We start from the raw sequence: 25,931 nt of genomic DNA on the forward strand, positions 1-25,931 counted from the left end.
CTCCATCTTGTATATAGGTCTACAAACCATTGAAAATTTGGGCACATATTCTTTGGAATGGCAGCTAGAACACATGAAGTCATGCAAAGTAGGGAGTTTGTCTGTGATGGCCTCTCACTGTTCCAGATGGTCCTGTCTTGTACTTCTCTGCTCTCTAGAGGTCTGCTGTCTATTCTACTGACTAAACACCAACTTGAATTCCTTTCACACTATCTCACTTAGTGGTATACCAATGTCTAGAATGTGGAATTATATTCTTTTCTATTTTAAATCCAACTGTAATAACTAGAGAGCCTTTAAAGATTCCAAATTCTGAGGTTTTTTGTTTTTTTTTTTTTGCAGTGTTGTGGTTAAAATCTAATGCTAAGCAAGTTCATCACCATTGAGCTATACCCCCAGATATCATTCCTTAACTGTATGATTTTATATCCAGTGTGAACTTTGAAGAAGACAGTCACACAGTGGATGACATGATCCTCAGAACCCTTCTCAACGGGTAGGAACAAGAAACAGTCAATCATGCCTCCTCCTAAGCTCACCTGGGGTGCAATAGCTGCATTAGCTGAGGGACTGGGGCCCTTAAAATGATATGATGAGGATTTTTCCAGGCTAAAGTATAATTTCTCTACACTTGATATTGGAGCAGCCCTTTAAGCATGCTGAGGCTAATCTAATGTGATTGCTGTGGGTTCCTACTGTGGTCCTCAGCTATATGGAGGACTGTGTGCATTCAGCACTGAGTGGTGGACAGATTTTTGGAACCTCAAGAAGGTTTAACCTGTCTGAACTGTATTCTTTGGAAAGCCCAGGGTAATATTAGGATTTTCCAAGTTTCCTTCTGTCTCTAGAAGTACATCACTCTCCCCTGTAAGTAAAAATCCTCCTTCTGAGTGTACATCCATCTGTAATTCTCTCCTCTCACCTGGGACAAGATGGAACTATTTTCTCAGGGTGAATTTTCTCAGGCTGGGACCACTGCAAACTGTCTTTTCCAAAAATTATGGCCACTAATATATGTTTATCAAGATTAATGTTATTGCATTTTACTGATTAAATTACTAAGTATACTGATATCCAATATAGAATTCAGTTAATAATGTACTGAAGCTGTGTAATGGGAAATGGTAGGCTTTGAATATATTAAATAGCACAAATTTAAAATGCCCTGAAGATATAAAAATTGATCCTGTGTTTATTACTCATGATGTAGGACAAAGAAACAAGAATGAGTGGACATTAACCATATACTAGGTCTTGCTCCAGGTGCTTAACAAGTCAGTTAATTTCTACAGAAAATGTGGCCAGTGAGTTTCAGATAAATCAAGTGGCAAACAGGAACAGTAAATGCAAATGAGATGGCTGAGGAACAAAACCTGAATTGGTTAATTGTTTTTACATACTTTCCAAAGGCAAAGGCTCATAAGACCCATTCTGGCTCCCATAACTTGATGGACATTCAGCAATGGCAATAGCAATTTTGGTTAAGATTCATTGTGTGCCTGAGGAGATGCTCTGTCTGAAGCATTTTTTTTTTTTTTTTTATGAATTAAGTGAAGTAATTCTTACAGCTCTGTCTGGGATTAGAACAATTATTCACATTTTACTAATGAGGAAATCAAGGCCCAGGTAGGTTATGTGACTGATTCAAGGTCACAATGCTAGTGTGTACTGGTAATTAACTTTAAACCTAGTTGGCATATAAGCTTGCTTTCAGAGCCTATGCTCTCCTGCCCACCGGGTCTGCTATAGCTGTGACTGTGACTCACATCTGGCCACTAGTTTTCCATGAGACTTTACTGTGTAAAGTGTTGACTGTAAGGCATTCCTGACTCTGCAGAGAGGAAAGATCAACTCTTACTGCCACTCTCTATGTGGCTACATAGGGAAAAGATGTTCTCCTATTTCAGAGGGCAGGGAACAAAGAGACTGGGAGGCACCATTCAAAGTCATGACTACACACATCTGGACTCAGCTTCTTTCCCTGCTGCAGTGCCAGGGGACAGTGGAAAGGCACAGGTGGGATCATAAAAACCTCTGATTTCCATTAAGTGGTTGCGAGTGAGGAATTTGTTACATATTTTTATACTCATGATTCTTTTAGCCATTATAGCCTCTTGGGATGAAGTATTTTAAGTTTATCAGGTGCTGTGTGATGTGGTACATCTTTTTATTCTTCTGAACTGACTTTTCTCAAGCACCTAGGGTCTTTGTTTTGCTGTAATGTTGCAGAACCTGGCACTTGCTTTTCATGGTGAAAACTCAGAGAGACTTGACCCCAACTGTTTATCTTTATCACCCATCCTTGGGGTACAATTTATTTAGGAGATGAAATGATCCTCTATTTCCACAAACACTCCTCATTGTCATGGCAATCCCTACCTCATTGCTTCAGTTTACTTGAGGATATTACGCCAGTTAAGTTCATGCTCCCCTTCCTTTTTTTCTGTTTGTATAGTAGTATGTGTGTTATAGAGTGTGTGTATGTGTGTGTTGTATACATGTGTGTGCAGATGTGCATCTTCCATGTAGACAAATACAGAGGTTAAAGGTGAAATCGGGTCTCTTTCTTGACCACTCATAGGCATGCATCCTTGAGATGGAGTCTCTCATTGAACCTGGAGCTTCCTTGTTCCTTTTTGGTCAGACTAGTTGACCAGTGAGCCCTAGCAATTTTCCTGTCTCTGCTTCCTACATGGTTGTGGTTACAGAGGTAGGGGTGTGTGTGTGTGTGTGTATTACCATACCAAGTTGTTTATGTGGGTGCTGGAGACTTGAACTCAGGTCCCCTTAGGCCCTCAACCCTGTGTGGTGCATGCTTTTACTCACCAAGGCACCTCTTCAGCCCTATTGTTTTATATATACCCCTTTTAACATAGGCTGGAATACTTCCTCCTTTAGGGGTGAGATAGAACAGAAAAGAGGAGAGGCAAAAGACCAAAGTTCAATCCTTCCTTTTGGGAGCCCCCTTACCTTTCATGGACCCGGCCTCTTTCATCTCCAAGAGTGACAGTCACTGTACAGTTTTTATTCAGGTCAAACTTTTCACTGTATAAGTGATAATCTGGAGTCACCCATCCAACCCAGACACAGGAAGGGTCCTGCCCAGCAAAAATGCGGATGGCATAGTAGCATTGCTGTGGAGGGGACAACACAGTGGGTTGAGTGACTCCAGTCAGCGGAGGAGAGATTCAGAGGCAGAAATTATGCAGCAGCTGACTTGGCTTTCTCTTATGAAGCAGTATACACTGTGTTGAGATAGGGCCTCACTGCAACCAGGGCTGGTCTAGAACTCACTATGAACTCACATATGCTTAACCTATGAATTTAAGACTGTAGGGCAACTCCAATAAAAGGGGTGAAGTGCACTTTTTCCATAGACAACAGGTGCTAAAGAAGAATGAGAAAAGGAAATAAATCTGTAATCACATCTTTCTGACTTTCTACTATTTCACTGTGGAAAGGGAACAAAAGTAGATGCCATTCTCTGGGCTGCTTCCTGGTCCTTCCTCTCCTTTGCTTCCAACGTTACTCGTGGCACTGAAGGGAGACACAAGGGAGACAACTCGCAGAAGTGGCACAAAAGAGCAAAGTAAGGGGTTTAGTTGAGACTCCTCCAACTGATGTGCTTTTCAATCAGAAGGTAGTGTTGGGTCCTTTGTGCAAGTGTAGAACAAGTAAATGCACATGGTCTCCAAGTAGGGGCTCTAGATAGAGCATCTGCTTCTCACTGAGCAACTATTTCCCTCATTTGAGAAATGCCATAGGAAGTTCTGGAAGCACCAAAATGCATATTAAAAGACAGAGTAATTGGCAATTAAAGAAGATCTCTAGACAAATGCTTGCTGTAAGGGGCTTATTACCAGACTCAGCAAATCAAATAATTAAAGCCATAATTGAGTGTATTTACTTACTGTTGTTGTATGAGAGAGTATTTCTTGCATCTGTTTCCTGGGGGGAAGATAATCCACATTTTAGTTATTAAGTTGTGTGGAGAATCCCACAGATCTGACAGGCAATTAATCTACCTTTAATGATCAAGGCTGTTTTAGGAAACTGGCTGTTTTCTATACACAGATGATTGCAACTGGTCTTGGGAGCTGTTCATTTGTAAGCTACTACCACAGACAGTACTGTGGCTTCCAGCTCCGCTCCTCAGTGCAGATGGTAAGCTAGAGCTCAGGAGCATGGTGAGGCTGTATAACATAGGGAGAGATGTCTCTGAATGAATTATTCTGCTCCCTCTGCCAGCTGTGCTTGTTTCAAAGTTTGGTATATAGTGAAATGCAATAAGAGATTTGGACAAGACAGCTCCAGATAGTAGACACCCATCAATTAAAAATAAACATCAAATAAAACATAGACTGCAAGAAACTCATTCCTTATCAGCAAGGAAGAAATCACATTACTTAAGAGCCACACAACTATAAGGTTGGGAAATGCTCTTAGGTATGCAAAGAAGCTAACTGGCCTCCAGAAGTTTCTCACTTCACACAGAAGCAGTCTTGTTGTGGTTTGAATCAGGTGTCCCCATAAGCTCATGTGCTTTGAATCTTAGTTCCCAGATGATGGCATTTTGGGAGGCAGGTGGAGCTTTACTGGAAAAGGTGTGTCAATGGGGGGTGGGCTTTGAGGGTAATTAACCCTCAGTTTTCCATTGGTAGTTGGCTGGGTGTTCCACTCAGGCTGAGCACTCTCATACTGCAGAATTCCACCTGCTGTGGCTGAAGTGATGTCCAGCCTCTGCTCATGCCATCCTTGACCCTGCCATCATGGAAACTTCCCCTTGAATCTGTAAGTCAAAATAGACAACCCTCCTCCCATTATCTGGTTTAGATCTGGTGCTTTGTGCTAGTAATGAGAAGGTAACTGCATCATGTCCTCTATTTTTTCTTAAAGATGTGTGTGTATGTATGCATGTGTATACTCTTAGCTGCTGGTTATGTGTGTGCCACAGCATGTGTGGAGCTCAGAGGACCACCTCTCATGTTGATTCTCATCACCTATTTTGTTTTGAGGAAGGGTCTTTTTGTTGTTTGAAGCTAGGTTTGCCAGGCTAGGTGGCTCATGAGCTTCTTTGGGCTCTCCTGCCTTCTTTTCCATCTTATCTTAGGAGCACTGAGATTGCAGACACATGCTACCACATCTTGGTTTCTGTAGAGTCTGGGGATCTAAATTCAATTCCTTTACTCACTGAGCCATCTCCCCAGCTCTGAGAAGCAATGCTTTAACTCCCAAGTCACAGGAAATTTTAGCAGCAAAAAGGCTTGAGCTCAGAGAGCACAAAGTGTGGAAGCCTCTGCAACAGATGTGACTCGGTTGGACTTGGTAGGCTCCTTAATTCTGTAGTGCACCAACACACATGCCCGTGCATTCACTCATGTGCACACACAGATGTGACTCTGTTGGACTTGGTGGGCTCATCATTTATTCTGCAGTGCACCCCTACACACGCCCTTGTATTCACCTATGAGTGCACACACACATCCTCATTTCTTTACCTGACCGAAAGCAGAGAGAACTCCATATAATAATGTGTTGTTGTCTTGCTGTTGACTGAAAAGTGAGCAGAAAGAACTGCAGAGTACACACAGGACCCCCACCCCCCAGCCTCACCTTTTCTGGAAAGCATCACTATCCAGACAAGGGCTATGGCTGAAGGAGGAGTGGCACTCGACGGGCATGCTCAGGCGACAGTAGATCATGTTGGCGTTGCTATTCTGTGTGCCAAATGTCTTGTGGGTCACCTTGAGGCACGGAGGGCTGTCCATGGTGCCATCAATCCTCACGACCTGGGAATATCACCATGAGTCCTAACCTTGACATACAGGAGGGCCTGACCTTAACTCTTTCCCATGTCTCTCACTGATATGTATTAAGACATTATGTAAACTATAAACATCACAACAAACAAAATCCTTACAAGCAAAACACAATTTTCATGTCGTGGGTCCTGTCTACTAAAAACTAACACATCTGCTTCTGGCTGGAGAAACTAAAACATGCCCACTGGGTTCTCGGTATGGTGAAGGGTAGAGAACAAACACCAAAGCAGGCATCGGTATCTGGGTCATATAGTGCTGTGTCTATGAAGATAGGTAAGATATCAATCTATACAAAGATGTACCTTATCTGTGGGCATGAAAACATCTATGGGAAAGGTATTAGAAAGCTCCAAGCTCAGCAAGAGCTCTCGATGCTCACTCTGAGGGCACTTTCAACTACCTATCAGGTTCCCATCTCTGCCTTAGTTACAGCCCCAGAAGTGAGATGCCTTCGAATCCCAGGTTCTGTGCACAAATGCTATGTGGGTATCCTGAAACAATACTCAGCTTTATTATTACCCGAGCCTTTCCCTACTCTCTAAAGAACAGTTCGGATCCTGGCACCCATAAGTGTGCTCATAGATGTGTGTTGGCTGGATCTTTTTTAATGTGGTGGGGTTCTGGACTCTATAAGTTTGTTGAGGGGTCCATTATCTCCCAAAGTATAAAGGTCACCTTTCTACAGTAATGGTCATCCAGTCATGAGAAGAAAATCTACTGTTTAAGACTGTGAGGGCCATCTGGGGTATTAAGAGCCACTAATTGTTGAAGGTGACTGAAAGGTGAGTTAAGAACTTAGGTTAAAACTTAGTACTGCTGAAATGGAGCTGGCTTGTTTTGTGTCCATCAGTGCTGTTCTCATACTCATCTCAAAAAATATGTGTCGTAGGCCTGGGCAAAATGGAGGCAAGTAGATGTAGATACCAGAACCAAACTTGGCTTCTAATTTCTTTGGCTGTTCTTTGCTTCCCTTGCAAAGTGGGAGTGCTATGCTCAACTCTTCAGGTGAAATGCTGGAAATAGTACCACCAAAATTCAATAGGGCCTAAAACACACATTTATGAACATGTAAAAACATGTATGTTCAGGGAATATAGTCTCAAGTGAGAGTTTTGTGTTTTCTAAAGAAGACATTGTTTAGGGTCCCTGGGGACTGAGTTACTGTGACAATTCCACAATAAACAATGTCTGCAGAAAATCAAGTATGGTCAAGATTGGGGACAATCTGTAAGGCTGTGTGTCCAAAGCTGGTGTCTTTTTGAGGATACTACTGAGTACCTAGACAGGTCTGGAGACTGTAGATCTGAGGGCACCTCTGTGGAAGGTGGCTGGTAGGCAGCCAGGGCAGGAGCTGTGTAAGCAGCTGTCTGTTGACAGGAGAATTAGTGGGAGCTTAGTGCCATGGCCCACCTCTGCCATGGTGTGTAATCGTACCTCGATGTGGGGATGATCTTTTGGCACGTTCACAAATGTTGGAAGGCGCTTGCTGAACCACATTGCAACATCTCGGTTCATGTTGACAGCAAAAGGCTCAAAACCCTCTTGGAGGCCACACATAGTATAAAACCTGAAGGTACTGGCATCCGTTCCAAGATTCATGCGGCCAATCTGAGATAGCCCAAGACAGCAAATGGGCACAAAGCCTGCAGAAGAAAGAGCTTGGCTTCAGCTTAAGGGTGTAGTCCTGGGAAGTGGAGAGGAAGTTGGACCTGTACTTCCTGGAGGGCTAGGAGTTCCAGCAGGTAAGATGGGACACAACCCTTTGTGCCTCTTCCTAGCATAGAAAAGCAACAACAGGAAACCTCCTGGATACTTCCACTGCCCTTGGCATATAGGAAAGAAAAGTGAGGTTGGTTCAAATAGATTTGGGAGAAAAAAATCATGCAGGTAGGATTATTTTGAAGGCAGAAGAGTAAAACCAAAACTAACTTCTTTTGTCTCTGCTTTATTTAAATTGTTCTTAAACTTGGCAAATCTTAATCACTATTGAAACAATAGCATGAACCTAAAGAATGGCTCTGAGCAGATTTTGCAGTTAACAATGTCCACAATGACTACAACAAAGAGGTGGGGTGGAGTGCAAGACAAGCCTGTAATCTGAGAACCTGGGAGACTAAGGCAGAGGGATCCCAAGATCCAGCCCAGCCTGAACCACGTGGTAGACATTGTCTAATAAAATCAAAGCCACAGAAAACAAAACAATAGAAAGCAAAACAAACAAGTAAGCAACAAAAATACCACAAAAACCACTCTCACCCAGGGTGACCTGTAATTCACTATGTAGTCTCAGGGTGGCCTCAAACTCTTGGCAATCCTCCTACCTCTGTCTCCCAAGTACAGTGATTAAAGGTATGTGCCACCACACCTGGCCTATAATGGCTATACTATAGTAAACTTTTGTATGCCTTCTGAAATTATGTTATCTGAATATCTTAAATCTATACAATTTTTAAAAAAATGACAGTGTAAATTCCTTAGCCTCTCTGGGCCCCATCTTTCTCATGAGTGAAATGAAAGGTCAAAAGTCCTTAATGTTCTGACACTGCAGGTCTAAGAAGTTTTAAATGCTAAGCTCTGTCCTCCTGTTCAACTGTGCTCATCTAAACAGGAATTCAAGAGTTTCAAGTGGGTGCCAGAGAAAACTCTTCTCTTCTACAGCTGCTGTCATCTCTCCCAGCTCACTCTGCTTTCCTGTTCATATTTAAAAACACCATTCAGAATAGACCAAAGCAGTAGTTCAAACTGTCTGGCATTCTTGTTTGTGGGTTATTTATAGATCATAATTGTGGGCCAACAAATCAGGAAAGCAGGGAAAGCACTAATTATCTTAGACTTGAGAGGATGTGGGAGGCAGGCGCTGGAAGACAGCTGAAGTTGCAGAGAGCATGGCGAAGGGAAGGAATGGCTCAGAGGCCACTGGCTAATGCAGGGGCTGGAGCTCCCCACAGTAAAAACTGGTGTGAGGAGCAATATTTTAATATTGCTATTTTTAGTGTACAAAACAGTGGGCTTCATTATGGCATGTTAATCCTTTCTGGGGAAACATAAATGATTTTAGAAAATTTGGGGAAAATGATTTAGCATTTATAGCCAACCAAGCTGTACTCTTTGTAGAGTGACTTCTTACATACTGTTACATAAGCCATGTTGATTTTAGGTAAACATACATCACATAAGTTAAAAATAAATTTTGTAGTTGATGGATGTTAGGAAATTTGAAGTCATTTAGGGCATAGATGTATTTAATACCTTTCTGGAAGAAGAGAACATTAGCGTCATCCTAGCAGAATGACAGGGAAGTCTGTACAAAGAGCTCCCCTGTGGGCCTACCCCTCAAGATAGGAGGTAGAATGGCTAACCAGACAAGCACCCACTCCTGTAACAGCCCCAGCATGGCTCTGCCAGCTACTTAGAGATCACTAACCTCCGGAAATGTGCTTACAGTGTAGAATTAAGATTGTTTGCCAGAAAACTTTCCTGGTTCCCCAGTGGGACAGAAAGCTCTGATATGAGCTGCGATGTGTGGGACAATGATGGTGTCGATAGAACTGTTCCAGTGTCAAGGAGCTTAGAGACATGGGGACAAGGAATGGAATATAAGAGTGAATGTTTTTGCTGTAAGTCATCCCCACTTCCAAGGTAGCACAGTGGCTATTCTGCTAAGGGAGTGAACTCAATCCAGAGAAACCACACCATGGTGGTTTTGTCTTATAGACCAGAGAATAAAACACTCTACCCTTGATATAAGCAGAGACTAGGGTACCTTAAAAAGCCCTCTTTTCCTTCCTTCTGCTTTTACTTAATGGTAGGATAAATACCTAGTGGGTCGAAAAGTCTGAGTGGGAGGGAGTGGCATAACATGTTTATTTTCGACAAATGTTTTCTGAATAATCCAGGGCAGAATTTTCTGCCTCTTTTCACATTCTTCATAGAACAGAGAGATATTGTATGGTTACCCAAGGCCTGTGGGCTATTGTAAAGCATGTCATATCAACTTCCTTTCAGCTATTCCTCTGCCAATTCTTATGCTGTCATAGAACTAAATCAGCCTTCCAATTATTTTATTTCTGTATTACTAAAGTATGATCCAACACTCCAATATAATTTTTGAACATATTATGGCACAATTGGAAAAATGGCTTAGCCATTAAGGTGCTTTCCTGCAAAGCCTAAGGACCCAGGTTCAATTCCCCAGTACCCATGTAAAGCCAGATGCAAAAGGTGGCACATGTGTCTGTATTTTATTTGCAGTGGCTAGAGGCTCTGGCATGCCCATTCTCTCTCTTAAATGAATAAATAAATTACATAAAAAGAAATGAGCTTCCTAATTATAGACTTCTTAATTCTGAAGATCAAATCATATCAGTATACACAAAGAGCCTAATAGCATCTCTTGTTACAGCAAGGATGATCTTTGCAAACAGAATTACCCTAAAGCAGCTCTGTCCTTGACAACAGTTCTCTGTTCAAACACTGTAAGAGAAGCTCATTTTATGGGGGGAAATCCAGGGGTGTTTGGCCTAGCATAAATACCAATTCCTTCAATGAGAAGGCTGAGTCATGTGTCCGAGGTTATAATGCATGTGCACCTCATCTACCTCAGCAGCTCTGTCATCCATTCACTGAACACACAGGTAACTGCCCTTTCCCTGTTCCACCCTGTGCTAAAGCTTCCTGATGCCACAGCACTGGTCTCCTTGCTTTTGACGGGAGCACACTTCCCCTCAGAGGTATTCATCCTGTAGTTTTTTCAACATTTAGTTCAGATCCCACTCATATAGAATTTTGATTTGCATTAGTCACTTGTCATTTATAACTCACTGGTTTGCATTACCACTCACCTTTTTATATTTTCATCTTACTTGTTCCGTAATAGAAAGGGCATCCTCACCATGACTATAGCTTGCATTTGTACATGCTTCAAGAGCCTCACTTCTCAGACTTGGACTTAGAGATGTGTTCAAATCACAACAGACTTGTCAGGATAGAGGTTTTTGACTCTAGCCTTATGTAGGGCTGAAAGTCTGAATTATTTATTTATTTATTTATTTAATTATTTTTTGGAGGTAGGGTCTCACTCTATTCCAGGCTGACTTGGAAATCAATATGTAGTTTCAGGATGGCTCGAACTCACAGTGATCCTCCTACCTCAGCCTCTCAACTGCTGGGGTTAAAGGTGTATACCACCATGAGCAAGAGAGAGAGCGAGAGACTGAATGAAGATGGGTGGGCCAGGGCATCTAGCCATTGCAAACAAACTCCAGATGTATGTCATACTGTGTGCATCTGGCCCTATGTGGGTTCTTGGGAATTGACCTTGGATTGTTGTTAGACTTTGTAGGGCAATGCCTTATCCATTGAGCCATCTCCATAGCCGAGAGAGAAGGGGGGTGTTGGAGGGGGGGAGGGACTGACTCTTTTTTTCAAGGTAGTGTCTCACTCTGGCCCAGGCTGGAATTTGCTATGTAGTTTCAGGGTGGCTTCAGACTCAAGGCAATCCTACCTCTGCTTCCTGAGTGCTGGGATTACAGATGTGCACCACCACACCTGGCCAGTCTGTATTTTAAAAAATATTTTATTTCCCTTTATTTGAGAGAGAGAGAGAGAAATTGGCAGGTAGAGAGAAAGAGACAGAGAGAGGCAGATAGAGAATGGGCACACCAGGGCCTCCAGCCACTGCAAATGAACTCCAGATGCATGTGCCCCTTGTGCTTATGTGGGTCCTGGGGAATTGAACCTCAGTCCTTTGGCTTTGCAGGCAAGCACTTTAACTGCTAAGCCATCTCTCTGGCCCCAGAGTCTGTATTTTTAACATAGGGTTGGGGGGATGCTTTGGACAAGGCTTTGGACTTGACACCAAGCTACCCAAATTACCAGAAGTTCTCAACACTGCATAACAGACACAATTCTCATCTCATTTGCCTCTGAACCAGCACCTAGGATGTTCCCCTTGTCTCCCCAAACAGGATTTTTTAAAAACACTTTGATTTTAAAACCTCTTTAGAAGGTACTGAAATGTGCCTCTTCTGCATTTAGACAGCCTCTCTCTGAATGAAAATACATTCAGTTGCAACCTTTCCATTTCCCCAAACACTCTTAGAAAAACCTTTAAAGTGCTTGAAAGATGCAGCGACATGTATAGTGCAGATAGTATGTGTCTATAAAAAGTCTTTATAAAACTAAAAGTACTCTGCAGATAAAAAATATATCACAGGAACATGAATTGGTATATTTTGACTTTCTTGCCTAAGTACTTAATATATTTTCAGCTTTTTAGGCAGAGAATTTAGTAAGATTTCAAAAATTTATTGCTACCAGTAGCCCTCATCATTTATAGAGGGGGGAAAAGAAGCCCAGATGGGTTGAGTAAAGTCAACTGAGGTCACAGGTCATAGAGGCAAGGGCAGGGTGAGACCTGCTAAGGCACAGCTGTACCCTCCTCCTTTAATTAGGCACTATTAGCAAACATGGGGTATGTACACAACTGGCAGAATGTCACATCACAGAACTCCATACCTGGAATGAATAATGGCCTTTGTTCCATCCATCCATCCATCCCCTAACTTTGGCCTACATGAAGAACATGAAGAACATAAGCCCAAATAGGTGAAGCAGAGTGTCCCTAGAAGCTGTTCAGCTTAGAGGGAGGTCTGCTGGCCTGCAGTCCAGTGCTTTCTACCTATGAACAATCTTGTGTACATCTCACATAGTTACGAAGGCAGAAAATAATAAGCTCTAACTGCTCATTTTGTACTTGGAACCACTGCACTCATTGTGGTCTATTCATGACCATGAGGAAGTGCAGCTTTGCTTTGGTTTCACAGTGTATGTGAATTTCAAAATAAATTTTCTTTCATTCAAGGGAATGGCTAGGTCTAGCTTTGTTGTTTCAATGGTTATCATCAAAGCATCAAGTTAAGTTATATAAACATGCAACTGACAATTCAAATCAGAATAAAAGGATAACTCTACAACCCACTGATTTTTTCTCTTTGGCCAAGGACATTAGTTAACATGTGATTAGCATTTCCATTGTATTCCAGGCAAACCTGGGGAATATTCAAATGCCAAGGTACAGGGCATGAGATTAGTCTCAGTTCTAAATTTAAATTATAAGCACACATCGACTATTATTTGTCTTGGTTTTTCAGGAATTATAATACAAAGGACTGTTCTCATTACTAGAGTTTCAAATATGCAAAAGGCAGTGCACCCTAAGCAGAAATCATTCATTTCTCCCTAGGGTTTACTTCAGCCTGTGTAACCCGGGTGGGGGTGGGGGTGGGGAGGGTGGTGGTGGCATGGTGGCAGAGTTTACCATTCTCAATCTCATAGTCAGCAAATGCAAGTTCAGAGCCTTTATTGGTGATCAGCAGCTCTCCGTTCAGTGTAAAGATCATTGATGCATCATCCAGGTTAATCATACATCCGACCACATCTCCGGGTTGCCAGGTTCGCCCAAAATACCCACTGCCTTGATGCCAACGCTGGCCCTGAAAAACAAGACCCTAGGCTTAGAGAAAAGAAGTCTGAAAATCCCCACAACTGAAGCTATAACCATCTTCTGACTGCTAGTGGCACAGGGTTTCTATGAAGACTGTCCAGTACGTACGTCTCACAGTGAATGAAATTGAGGCCCAAGTGACTCATCAGAGAAAGGGGCCTGATTACTCTGATTCATAACTATCTTTGCCAATAAATAGGATTCTTCTAGGGAAAATTGGTAAAAGTCTCAATGCAGTGGCTGTATAGTGTTCAATGGGAGTTGAGTCTATGGGCTTGGGTCAAAGAGCAGAAGGACGTGACTACAGAAAGGACTTGAGATATAGTTCTCACGTTTACCACAGCAAAGAACAAAGAAACAATCATTAGACTATGATGTTCATTCAGTATCTGTTACCCAGTATCGACTGTTGTTCTCTCTGAAGACCAACATCCAGACAATCAGTACTTTCAGACTCCCGGGGAAAGTTCAGAGAAGGAAAACTCAAACTGAACATGTGAGTACTGTCTGGACTCACCCTGCTGCCTTCAAACACAAAGGCTTGGTCATCAGCCCCCAGCTCAATGTCTGGCCGACAGCCAGGCCTGGCCCAGCCAACCCGCATGTCTCCTCCGGTCACCACTTCAAATTCAAAATACCACTTCCCCGATCTCACTGCATAAGACCGTTCAACCCGGAAAAATCGGATCTTGTCTATGCTGACCTTCTCCACAGTGGGATCAGCTACTGTGAGAGATGAGTAGAAGGTGAGGGAGGGAGAAGAAAAGAGAACATGCACTTTTAATAACCAACAAACATTCCTTAAAAGAACTTGATGCCAACAACAGCCATAGATCTCATACTCTCCAGAAGGGCATTCTGTTTATACCATGACACTTAATTCAGTGCCATCACATTATAATAGTGCAAGCCACTATGTACTGAGTAGTGACTGTGTAAAGACCAGGTAGCAACCATATCTTAGTTCTTCCCCATAATAGTTCTATGAGATCAGGATGGAAAAAGTGAGGGGAAAAGATGTAAAATCATTTGTCATGATCACAGATAGTGCTTGTTCAAGGTCACAGACATAATGAATAGGATAAAAGATTTGAACCTAGGTCTGACTCTAAAGTTATCTCAGGAGCCATTGTTGCCTTTAGTACCTTTTGGGTAAGCTGGTGATTTTGATAGTACTAGAACTTAATTTGAAGATATTATTTCCTGATTCAAAAGTAAGCTGATATTCACAATTTTGGAGGGTGAGAGAAAATAAAGGTGACTTGAGTCTGTGCCCAGGTATCCTGAAAAGCTCACCTACCTACAAGAAAATATACTCCCTATAGGGTTAGGTCACAGAAGTACTCACTGTAAGAATATCTGTGAAGGGCATGGTGTTTCATATCAAACACAGTCCCTCCTTTTAAAACATACTACTAAAAACATACCAATTCTTATAGTACAAGTGACCTACCTAAAAGTAACATTTTCCCAGAAGAGGACCTGTTTAGAAAACTGGGGTCAGATTGAATGATCTCAGCTCATTACCTAATTCTTGGTCTGATGGCTCAATGTTATATCCATAACCTACAAAGGTCCGCACTGCTTCACGCAGGCTGTCCCTGTTTGACTTTTTGGTGCGCTCGTCCAATAATGCATAAGGAACCAGACGGGGATTTCTTTTGTTCTTCAAATCCTATGTGGTGGCAAAGGAAAGGGGCCAAGAAAACACATTTCAGTTTTTAAGTAGCTCATCCCACTCACACATTCCTGCATACCAGGCTCATAGTAGTCTACTAGCTCTTACTCAAGTGGCTTGATATTTAGCAATCTACATGTTTGCCACTTCTCTTCAGGATTAATGAGTATAAATGGAAGATTTTTTACAAATGCTCAAAGATAGCCTTAAAAGACACATTTTAATAATTCTAGCTCACAAATAAGTAAAGTGTCATGAAACTGGCTTGAAACCTCCGTTGTCAAGGCAAGGCAGCTGGGATTCACAAAACTATTCCCCTATGGAAATTCATGCCACCTTTAACTCTAAGTGCCCCCTCAGAACAGCCTCTTAGCAAGTCTTCATACAGAGACAATAAAAAAGGTGGCAGGGCCAGAATGGGTCTACTTTATCACAAAGACACACTCTTTAGTAGAGGCATCTGAAGTTCCTTAGGAGTGTCCAAGAAGAGAGAGGGTAAAGGACAACTACAGCAAAAGTCACCTCAACTAATAAGTATGATCCACTGTTTGAACTTCCTTGCTCACCCCTCTCTGGCTTTCATTCTTGCACTCTGGTTTCTGTTTTCAGTAAGTTCAAAGGCTGTCATGGTTTGAATCTGAAGTGTCCCCTGCAGGGTCAAGTTTGGGATACCTAGTCTCTAGTTAGTGGTACTGTTTTGGGAGACTATGGGATATTGAAGAAATGAAGCTTGGCAGGTGGAAGTAGAGCCCAGGGAGTAGGTCCTTGGTGATCCAGTTTTGCTTCTGGACTAGGGTTCTATGTCCTGATTCAACAAGCTGTGAACACATGTGTTGCAAACTCCCGCTTCCACAGACAAGCTGCTCAAGCTGCCTTTCCTACCATGAGGGGCCATTATCTGAAACTATGAGCCAAAATAAACCTCTTTTCCCTCATGTGCTTCTGCTGGGTGTTCTTTCATAGCATGAGAGAAGCTAATGCAGAGGCTCAGGTATGAATCAACTCATATGAACTTTCTGGATCTAACCCTCCTCCTGGCAATTACTAAGATGAGTGAAGCGGTGGCTTCAGTTCTTGAGGTAACATTCCGGTGCTTACCCTGTCTGATTCCTTGCTATGATGCTTTTTTGTCACAATGGGAGCTCTGCTCAGGAATACTTGGTTCAATGGCCTCAGTGAGGGGCTACAGGCTTCTGGAAAGGCTGGTGCATACTTTTTCTAGGTGACTTGCCCTTCTTATATATACTCACTGGTACTATTTGGGGTCATTCTGGATGACCTTGTCTCATACTCCATTCTAGAAATACCAACCTATGGTATTGATTTGCTCTTTATTAGCCTTAAGGAATAGAATAAAAATGTAACTGCACAATAAAAGCAATATTACAGAGAATAAGATATAGCTATGAAGAATAATGTATAGCTAGTAGCTAGACATACAAGACAATGCATTTTATTTTATCAGTGAATCTCCAAAGAGAAAGATAAACCTTATCCATTTCTAAAAAATTAGAATTTTAATGTCAATGTGGTCATTATAAATTCAACCCAGTCCATGATCCTATAAATAATAAACAGACTGCAGTGTGAGGAACAGAGTACAAGGACAATGACTATACTCCAATATGACACTCTCCAAAGTAAAATGGTATTTTGATGGATGATCACATCTAATTGTTTAGCATGCCTGGCCCAGCACTCTCACCTGTTGAATGCCATATGTCCATCCTTGTTTTATTCTGTCTTTTGCCCAAACATTGTGTGCATTTTCTGCAAGTTTATCCACTAAAATTTCTTGAGGTGGTAATAGCTTCACATCAGACAAATCCAAAGGGGCTGGCTTATAACCATTGGACATCATATAGCTATAGGTAAATACAAAAGTATATGCATTTTGAACAGATTTGTATGATTCTCCTGTTCCAGGTTTTCTCTCTTAGATTAAGAGCACATAGAAAACACACTAGGCAAATGAGGGTACTGACAGAAGCTCCCCTCAGAGGCTGATAGAAAAGTCAACTCTATTTTAACTTCATAGTTGAAGCCCCTAGTATACTATCCTTATAGCTAATACATGGCAATGATTTCCAAGGATACTGCTGGAGGAAATATATGGACAGTGGAAAACCATTCTTCTTTTTGCCTGTGTACAATGTGGCTCATGTGGGGTGTGAACATATACATGCCTGTAAAGCATTGCATGTGCTCACCTGTGGCAGGGGTGCTTGCCAGAAGTGGACAGAACAAAAGACAGAAGGTCAGAATTCTGCTCCATGGTTCTTCCACTAGTTCTCATTTTGAGATGGACTCTCACTGAAAGTAGGGTATGCTCTTTTTCATGAGCTCAGGCAAGTACCTGGTCTCTATTCTCTGAGAAACTGGGGTTACAGATGCCTGTGTCCATACCCAGCTACTTACATAGGGTCTGGAGATTCTAATTCAACCAGTTTCAGACTCCCTCAGGCCTTCATGCTTGCACAGGAAGTGCACTGAGCAAACTCTTTCTTAAGCCCCAGTTCTTCTTTGTAATGTATGTGCATGTGTGTTCAGTTCTGTGTGGATACATGTATGTGCAGATGTGCATGCATGTGTGGGTATGTGCATATGGGAAATAGAAAGTAACCTCAGGTATCATTCTCAGGAGTGATGTCCATTTCCTTTAACACAGGGTCTCTCATTAGGATACACTAGCCAGCCAGAGAACCCCAAGGGATCCACCTGTCTCTGACTCCCTGGTGCAGGGATTCAAGGCACATGTCACTATGACCTGCATTTTACATGTGTTCTATGGAAAGAATTCAGGATTTTGTGCTTGTGATCAAAGCACTTTACTGGCTGAGCTACTGTCCCATCCCACAAATCCATTCTTCTTTCTAAGAAGCTACTTATGTGCTTTGAAAATGACAGGCACATTCAGCATGTTGCAATAGTAGCAGACGTTCCTTTATCCTACTTCAGAACACAAAAAGTTAAAACCAGACTAGCAAGGACAAGACTTTGAACCCAAGTTTCTCTTATAAATCAGCTTGTAATGGTCACTTAGTCTTAGTGACTATTTACTTTTAGAATGAAAAAAATAAAAAATGACAGCCAGAAATCTGTGAACTTGAAGTAACCTTTGCAGTTAGCTCTCCAGTTCAGGAATCATAGCCTCAAATGCCTATAATTTGACAGATAATATGCAGATGTGAAAGAGGTTAGAATGAATCCAGGTAGAAATATCATGTGAGGGGGAAGGTTGGGCACTATGTGGGACACCCAGAGAGCAGATGATCATATCCATGGGGGAATGTGAATTCGCAGATGCTTAAATGTCTGATGATCACTGACTTCTCAGATTGGGACCAGAACTGAATGTGACAATTCAGAGCCCATGAGATATAGTATCTATTGTAGGCATAAGGAACTGTCCTTCATACATCTTTCTCAGGATATTTGCTTTGGATGAAAGATGGAGTCCTGCCCCAGGAACCTCAACCAGTAGTGTTCTCCAGCTTCTGTCTCTTAGATGTGATTTCCCAGAAACCAGGAGATGTGTGTGAGAATAGAACTTGACAGCTTGGGAATTTAAAAAGAAAGCATTTGAGTAAAGCTGGTGCTGCTTTGGAGCTGATGCAATGTTGGCACCTGTGTATAACTATGTGGGTACCCAGAGAAGGCACACAGGAAAAAGTGAGTGAAGCAGTAAGACAGCCAGAAGATGTACCGGTGGACAAGTGTCGTGTTTAAAGGTGTGAGAAGATGGGATGTTCTCTGATTGGCTGCAGGGGTGGGAGGGACTATAGAACACACACGGATCTAGGCACAGCAAATGAAATCTCAGCACCAATATCCATCTCTACAAAGGACTTATGAATGGCTTGGCCCAGTGCCAAAAGAGTATACAGTGGATCTTTGTTGTGGTTATGAACCATTCCCAAGCCCCTTTGCCAGCTGCTATTCCTATAGACCACAGGCAGTACACTCAGTTGAGGTCTCCATACCTCATAGCTCAAAATGGAACATAATAGTATTGGTCTAGACAGAAGGAACAGAAAGAAGGGACATTTGGAAACACTTCTATCTTAGCAGGCTTCTGTCTTAGAGTCTCAGTGTCATCTAAGTACCCAGGGACACATTTTGAGTTGCTGTTAGCAAGTGTGTGGGCTGTCACTTGCTTTTCCATGTAGGCCTTTGATCCTCCCAGCTTATAAGTTTGAAATGAACCAGTAGCAATCCACCTACTTTTTGGGCAGTTTGATCTTCCTGAGATCTTCCTCAGCAGCTGGGTTAACATGAGCAATGTGGCACCCCAGGGCCAGTAGGGTCCTGTGACAGAAAGAAAAGACAGGTGAGCTGCAAAGATAAGTGACAGTAAGAGCCCTAGCCCATGTCTGAGCTGATAAAAGCAGACAACACCCATTCACTTAGACCAGGGGTTGGCAAATGTGTTCTGTAAAGGGGGTAGAGAGTGAATAGTTTAGGTATTATCTCTACTATTATCAAGCAGGGGTAATTACACACAATATGCAAACCAATGGGCTTGGCTTTGTTACAATCAAAAACTAGCTAAAGAAACAGGTGGCTTGTCTGTTTGTACAAGAGGCATAATTTGCCATCAAGATGATGGCAAGCATGAAAGAGAAACTTGTTAATTACCCCTCATGGACATATTTTCTAGCTTATAAATTCCCTTTGAATTATATCCAGCTACTAATTTCATGGACCAGATAGGCTTCTATATCAAATCCACAGCTCAGTGAATATTTGCTGCATGGTGCCTTTAGAGTGCCTTGAGCTATACTTGATACTATGGTGCATAAACCTATGTGTTCAACAAGCATCAGTGTAATTCAAGACATCAGATATGTGATCCTAGGAGACAAAGCAGCTTACAACAGTTTGCTATGTCAACAGAACAATTTAAGAAACTGTTTTGTACTGGTAGCTCCAGACCAGGGAATTGCAAAGACTGATCAGGTATCACACACAAAAAAGAATTCATAACAGGAGGTACTTGTCTGACCTAGAAAAGTAAGTCTTATTTAGGCCCATGAGTGGGATTATGGAGCAGTGACAAGCTGCTTAAAAACTGAATCAAACCCACTTTCCATTGGTTTAGAAATGGTTTTTCTTTTTCTTTTGTTTATGGTGATACTATTATTATTATTGACAACATATTTCGTACGAGTGCATCACGTGTTGGTGCCCTCTTCTCTCTCATCCCTCTTCCCCTAGGCCACTGGAGCTGCTCCTCAGTGGGGTTGCATGTATTCCCTATGGTTTTTTTTTTCTTAATTTAATGTGAACTACAAGTAGAACTGTGATTCTTTGATTATCTTTTAATTTCCTGCCTCTTATTCTTCCCCCCATTCTCCAAAAATAGCATATAGTCTCTGGAGAAATGTGTACTGTTACTAATAATGGTGACTGTTATCCACTTTGTTAAAAACCCTCTTGTGACATGAATAATCACCACCCCCTCTAATTTATCAGAATATGTCATCGTTTCAGGCAAGAGAAATGTACCTTTTTGGTTTACCAGTAATGTATTAAATCATGCACTCACTGTTTGGTCCAACTTCAATTGAACACTCACTTTAAGGTTTCAGTTGACATTTGCAGGTTATAATTCTTCTCAGTTTCAGGGAGCTTTGCAAACTCCACAAGGCAGGGGTGTTGTCTTTTGTTGTCATCCCGCATCTAGGTGACAACATAAGAAAGAATATAATTCAGTTTTGACAGCTGGCACTGCACTGGAACATAGAAATGAACACCCACTGACACATGGCCCAGGCAATCCCTATCAAGCAAAATGAAGGCAGCAGCTAGGTAAGCAGATGATCTTCTCTTTAGCAATAATGCACATGATTCTTGAGTTGCCAACAGTTTATACTCCATGGATTTATTTCTAGACAGATGTCTACACTTAGAACATGATTTTCCAGAGAAGTAATTTTACAAGCTGTAGCTATGCTTTTATCTGTTAAAAACTCATGTCACCATAATGTGACTGAAGAATGCATCCTTCAATACACAAAGGCTTGTAGGATCCTGGTAGGTGTCCATCAAAATGCACATGTGGACAACATTTATAGACTCAAAATTTAGTAGTCATATTAGAAAAGCAAAAAAGTTAAATGAATATTAACAATGTGTTTATTTAAATCATAATGTATTTTATTTTTAGTAAATAATACAAAATTTTTATGCAATAGTATGGTAATGTAAAATAAGTCTTCTAAAGCCAGTATAAGTTTTAAACTTACAGCACATTCAAGCCACATTAACTGCTCAGTAGCCATATGTGGCTGATGGCTATTATGTTGACCTAAGTGCAGATCCAAACATTTATGCACTCGTTCATCCATCTGTTCATTTTAGTAAATATTTGAGCACGAGTGGCTAGATGTTAGAAGTTCAACAATGAGCACAGGTAATCCCCATTTCATGAGGTAAACAGACGAATGAAGTAGGAAGAAGTAATGAAATATTTGTAGGAATGAATGCAATATAAAATTAGAATTGTGGTGAGTTTTCTATGGAAAGGCTTGTGGCATTTCAAAAGCATTCTGCAGAGGTGCTCATTCTGGCAGGGGAATAAGTTACAGCAGGCGTGAGAGTACAGGGTGCCAGTGCAGTGGCTCCTGCTTAGCCGCAGGTCATGGAGGGCTCCTCAGCAACAGTGGCATGTATAGCACTAGAGGTCGCAGGGTCCAGGAAAGGTACAGAGCTCGCTTCTGTTCTTGCCATCAGAAGTGACCTCCTACAAATCCTAGAGCAAAGTCAATTTATTTCCTCTCTGCAAAATGCTTTCCAGTGAGAAGGATTCCCCAACCTCCTCTGAGTGTCTATTCATCTTAGTGATACATCCGAAAGCCATGTTAAACAACTAGTAATTCAAAACCATGAATCAGTGGGCTACCACCACCCACATAGAGAAGACAGACAGCTTTTTCTATAAAGAAAAAGGAAAAATGTGAGTGTCCTACAAAAAATGTGGAGGAAGCTGGGTGTGGTAGCTCACACCTTTAATCCCAGCACTCGGGAGGCAGAGGCAGGAGAATCACCATGAGTTCAAAGCTGCCCTGAGATTACATAGCCTGGGCTAGAGTGAGACCCTACCTCAAAAAACCAAAAAAAAAAAAAAAAAAAAAAAAGATGTAGAGGATCGGCTGCATCCATATTCTTCAAAAAAAAAAAATAATAATAAAAAGTTTGGTTGGATGGTAAGGTAAGAGATGGGCTCAAGTTCCATCTGGTCTCTTCAGGACTTTTGATTGCAGACAGAGGTCCAGGCTGTTGCTGAAGACTAAAAAAGCTAGACAGGTCACAGGAGAAGGGAGTTTTGTTTCATTCCCATTCATTCTCATTCCCATCAAGTTTTTAAAGCATCCTTTCCAGCAACAAGACAACCCATCCCTGCCTGGCCACTGAAACACTTACTTTGCCAAAAGTCCAGCCAAGCTCTATTTTATTCATTCCCCAAAGCTCATGGATGTTTTCAGCCAGTCTGTCTCGGATCTTCTCTAGGTGAGATGGCAAAACAACCTACAGAAAAAGAGCAAGTAAAGCCAACACGACAAGAATGGACTGTACTGAAACCTGTCATCACATTTGTAGGGGGTAGCGTGCCTGCATGTGATGGTGGGACAGCACCCTTCTCTACTAGCTCTGACTAGACTTTGCCTCTCCCATCTTGGTCTACTCTCTCTCATCTTTACAGTCTTTCTGGACATCCCTTCTAAGGCTTGCCTGCAGATATCTATGTGGTATGCTATTTACATATGATGCAAGGGCTACTCTCCCCTTAGTCCACATTTCCTCCGTGGAAGACCCCATTCACCTGTAACTCCAGTGCATCTTCGGCCATAGTCTCTATTTAAGTTTAGGACCATGCTTCCAAGTTCTGTGGACACTCTCATCAAAGTGACTGCAATGTGTGATCTGAATCTGGATTTTTTATGCTTCCTGCTTGTTTTGCTGTGCTTTCCTTTCCTTTTTAGCTCAGTACTGTCTTTCCTTTTTTCTCTCTCCTTCTTCCCTCCTTTCCCTTCCCCCTCCCTTCTTCTTTCCTCCTTTTTCTTCCTTCCTTTCTATTTTCTTTTCTTTACCTTCCTTCCTTCCTTCCTTTTTAGTTGCTTGTTTTTCTTTATTATTTAATATACTGTTTATTTATTTATATATTTATTTGAAAGAATGTGAGAGAGAGACAGAGCGAAAGAAGCAGATAGAGTGAGTATGGGCACACCAGTGCTTCTTGCCACTGTGAAGAAACTTCAGATGCATGTGCCACTTACTGCATATATTTGTTTATTTTTTTATTTTATTTTTTTAATTTTATTTATTTATTTATTTGAGAGTGACAGACACAGAGAGAAAGACAGATAGAGGGAGAGAGAGAGAATGGGCGCGCCAGGGCTTCCAGCCTCTGCAAATGAACTCCAGACGCATGCGCCCCCTTGTGCATCTGGCTAACGTGGGACTGGGGAACCGAGCCTGAAACCGGGGTCCTTAGGCTTCACAGGCAAGCGCTTAACCACTAAGCCATCTTTCAAGCCCTATATTTGTTTATTTTATGTGGTTACTAGTGAATTGAGCCCAGGCTGTCAGGCTTTGCAAGCAAATGTCTTTAACCACTGATCCATCTTTCCAGCCCTTTCTTATGCTTTTTTTTTTAATTAAGAACATTTTTTATGGCTATATCATCTGTTGGTGCCATCTTTTCCTTCCTCCCTGCCCTCATTCTGCAGGCCCTCCTCAGTGGGGTTGGTGGTATTCCCCATGGTGTTGTGGGTTATGCATCATGGGAGCAGCAGTCAGTTATTGGGGGTAGGCAGTGCCTCTGGGCATGACATTCCAACCTATGACTCTAACAATCTTTCCACCCCATCTTCCAAAAAATTCCCTGAACATTGATGGGTCTCTTTTAAGTCTACTTCAGTGATGAACTCTTAGGAACCCCTGGATTTCTGCTTTGGCATGTGTTCTGTATCCTCAGGGTCTGTCTCCTTCACTCTGGGACTGCTTGTCGGGCTCACCATGGAAGCTGCACTCTTCCTTATCTTCCCACTTCCTCTGTGATTTCTCCTGGGCTGCTTCTTTCCTCTCTTACCCTCTTTCCTCTTCTTACCCTCTTTCTCTTTCTCTTTCCTCTCTTCTCTTTCTCTTTCTCTTTCCTCTCTTCTCTTTCTCTCTCTTTCTTTCTCTCTCTCTCTCTTTCATTCTTCCTGTCCACTAGTGTCTTAAGCTTGGAAGTCATCCTAGTTTCTTCCTTCTCCCTTGGTATCACTTATTGTCTGAGTCAGCCATCATATCTCTCATGGTTTTACTGAGGTATCTGCCTTGTTTGAAGAACTTTCTTCTTGGCCAGGCATGGTGGTGCGTGCCTTTAATTCTAGAACTTGGGAGGCAGAGGTAGGAGGATCTCCCGGAATTCAAGGCCACCCTGAGACTACATAGTGAATTCCAGGCCAGCCTGGGATAGAGTAAGACCCTACCTCAAAAAATGAAACAAGGACTGGGGAGATGGCTTAGTGGTTAAGCGCTTGCCTGTGAAGCCAAAGGACCCTGGTTCGAGGCTCGATTCCCCAGGACCCACGTTAGCCAGATGCACAAGGGGGCGCATGTGTCTGGAGTTCGTTTGCAGTGGCTGGAAGCCCTGGCGCGTCCATTCTCTATATATATGCCTCTTTCTCTCTCTGTCTGTTCCTCTCAAATAAATAAATAAAAATGAACAACAACAACAAAAAAAATGAAACAAAACAAAAAAAGAACTTCCTTCTTTCTATCACTCAACCGCATTGTTTTTCCCTGGACCTTTGCATAGCATTGTAACGGACCTCTCAACCCTTCCCCAGTCTTCTCCTACTGCAGCCAGAGAGAAGAGTCTACAACCAAACACATTGAACACTGCTTTGAAGTGTTTCCCAAGTGCACCTTGATATTCACAAGATGAAATGTACTAACTGAGGGTATAGTCTTCTTTTGTCCTCACTGTAGCCTCTACAAACACATTCTTACCAAACTTCTTGAAATTCTTCCAAAAGACTGTTTTACAGCTCTGTGTTCTCCATGAGCAACCTCAACCCTACTGGAACTTTTGCCACACAATACAACACAACACAGAATACAACACACATAACAAAACACTTAACACACGTGGCACAACAGCACAACACATACAGAGAACACAACAAAACACAAGAACACAACATGATACAACACACTACAACATAACAGAACACAACACATCACAGACACACATACTCTTCTCATCAACCTGACAAACACCCACAACACTTATCTTTTCTAATTTAGCTCAAATGCCACTGCTTTTTTGGAAAGTCTCTCCTATGTTTTCTTGGTATTTTGTTTCTATCCCTCCACAGAGGCCAGAAACTGAGGACCAACTTTCTTCTTTCCTATTCTTTCTTTCTTTCTTTTTTTTGTTTCTCGAGGTAGGGTCTCACTCTGGTCCAGACTGACCTGGAATTCACTATGTAATCTCAGGGTGGCCTTGAAATCACAGCGATCCTCCTACCTCTGTCTCCCAAGTGCTGGGATTAAAGGCGTGCACCACCATACCAGGCTCTTTCCTATTTTTTTAATTCACTATTATTTTCATGTTAGGAAATGGGTGATTCATAGGGAAATTCAGGTTCTGAGTATCCTTTGTCCATTTGGAATGTGGCTAACAGTGGATATACACTTGCTTGGCAACAATTGGAGGGAGCTGGAAATCAGTGATCTATCCAAGAGGCCTGTGTGCTGGGAGACCAGCGGTCCACCTCAGGAGGCTTGTGTGCTTGGCTTTATTCACTTCCATATTATCTGCCTGTCTCTGAAGTCCCAGTTGTATTACAATGACTACTGGTGTTTCCAGCATAAAGAATCTTTTTTTTTTTTTTTTTTTTTCTCATGGGGAGGTAGGGATGCTTGTGGGGAA

At 42.0% G+C, this 25,931-nt stretch overlaps 1 protein-coding gene across 10 annotated transcripts in view; it reads right to left on the bottom strand.

Moving 5' to 3' along the window:
* The window catches only part of Ryr3 (ryanodine receptor 3), a 598,743-nt gene that overhangs the window by 262,169 nt on the left and 310,643 nt on the right, over positions 1-25,931 (bottom strand). For 7 of the 10 annotated variants that reach the window (XM_045155995.1, XM_045155992.1, XM_045155991.1 and 4 more), the window contains 11 exons: positions 22,430-22,534; positions 20,583-20,686; positions 19,229-19,312; positions 16,710-16,869; positions 14,854-15,001; positions 13,844-14,052; positions 13,141-13,315; positions 7,257-7,465; positions 5,614-5,789; positions 3,912-3,948; positions 2,971-3,134 (listed from right to left, as the gene is read on the bottom strand). In XM_045155995.1, coding sequence (XP_045011930.1) covers positions 2,971-3,134; positions 3,912-3,948; positions 5,614-5,789; positions 7,257-7,465; positions 13,141-13,315; positions 13,844-14,052; positions 14,854-15,001; positions 16,710-16,869; positions 19,229-19,312; positions 20,583-20,686; positions 22,430-22,534 — 1,571 coding nt within the window. The remainder of the gene's footprint in view (positions 1-2,970; positions 3,135-3,911; positions 3,949-5,613; positions 5,790-7,256; positions 7,466-13,140; positions 13,316-13,843; positions 14,053-14,853; positions 15,002-16,709; positions 16,870-19,228; positions 19,313-20,582; positions 20,687-22,429; positions 22,535-25,931) is intronic. The other 3 variants (XM_045155998.1, XM_045155993.1, XM_045155990.1) reach the window with 1 other exon arrangement.

Source organism: Jaculus jaculus, chromosome 8, assembly GCF_020740685.1.
Source record: "Jaculus jaculus isolate mJacJac1 chromosome 8, mJacJac1.mat.Y.cur, whole genome shotgun sequence".
Lineage (NCBI taxonomy): Eukaryota > Metazoa > Chordata > Mammalia > Rodentia > Dipodidae > Jaculus > Jaculus jaculus.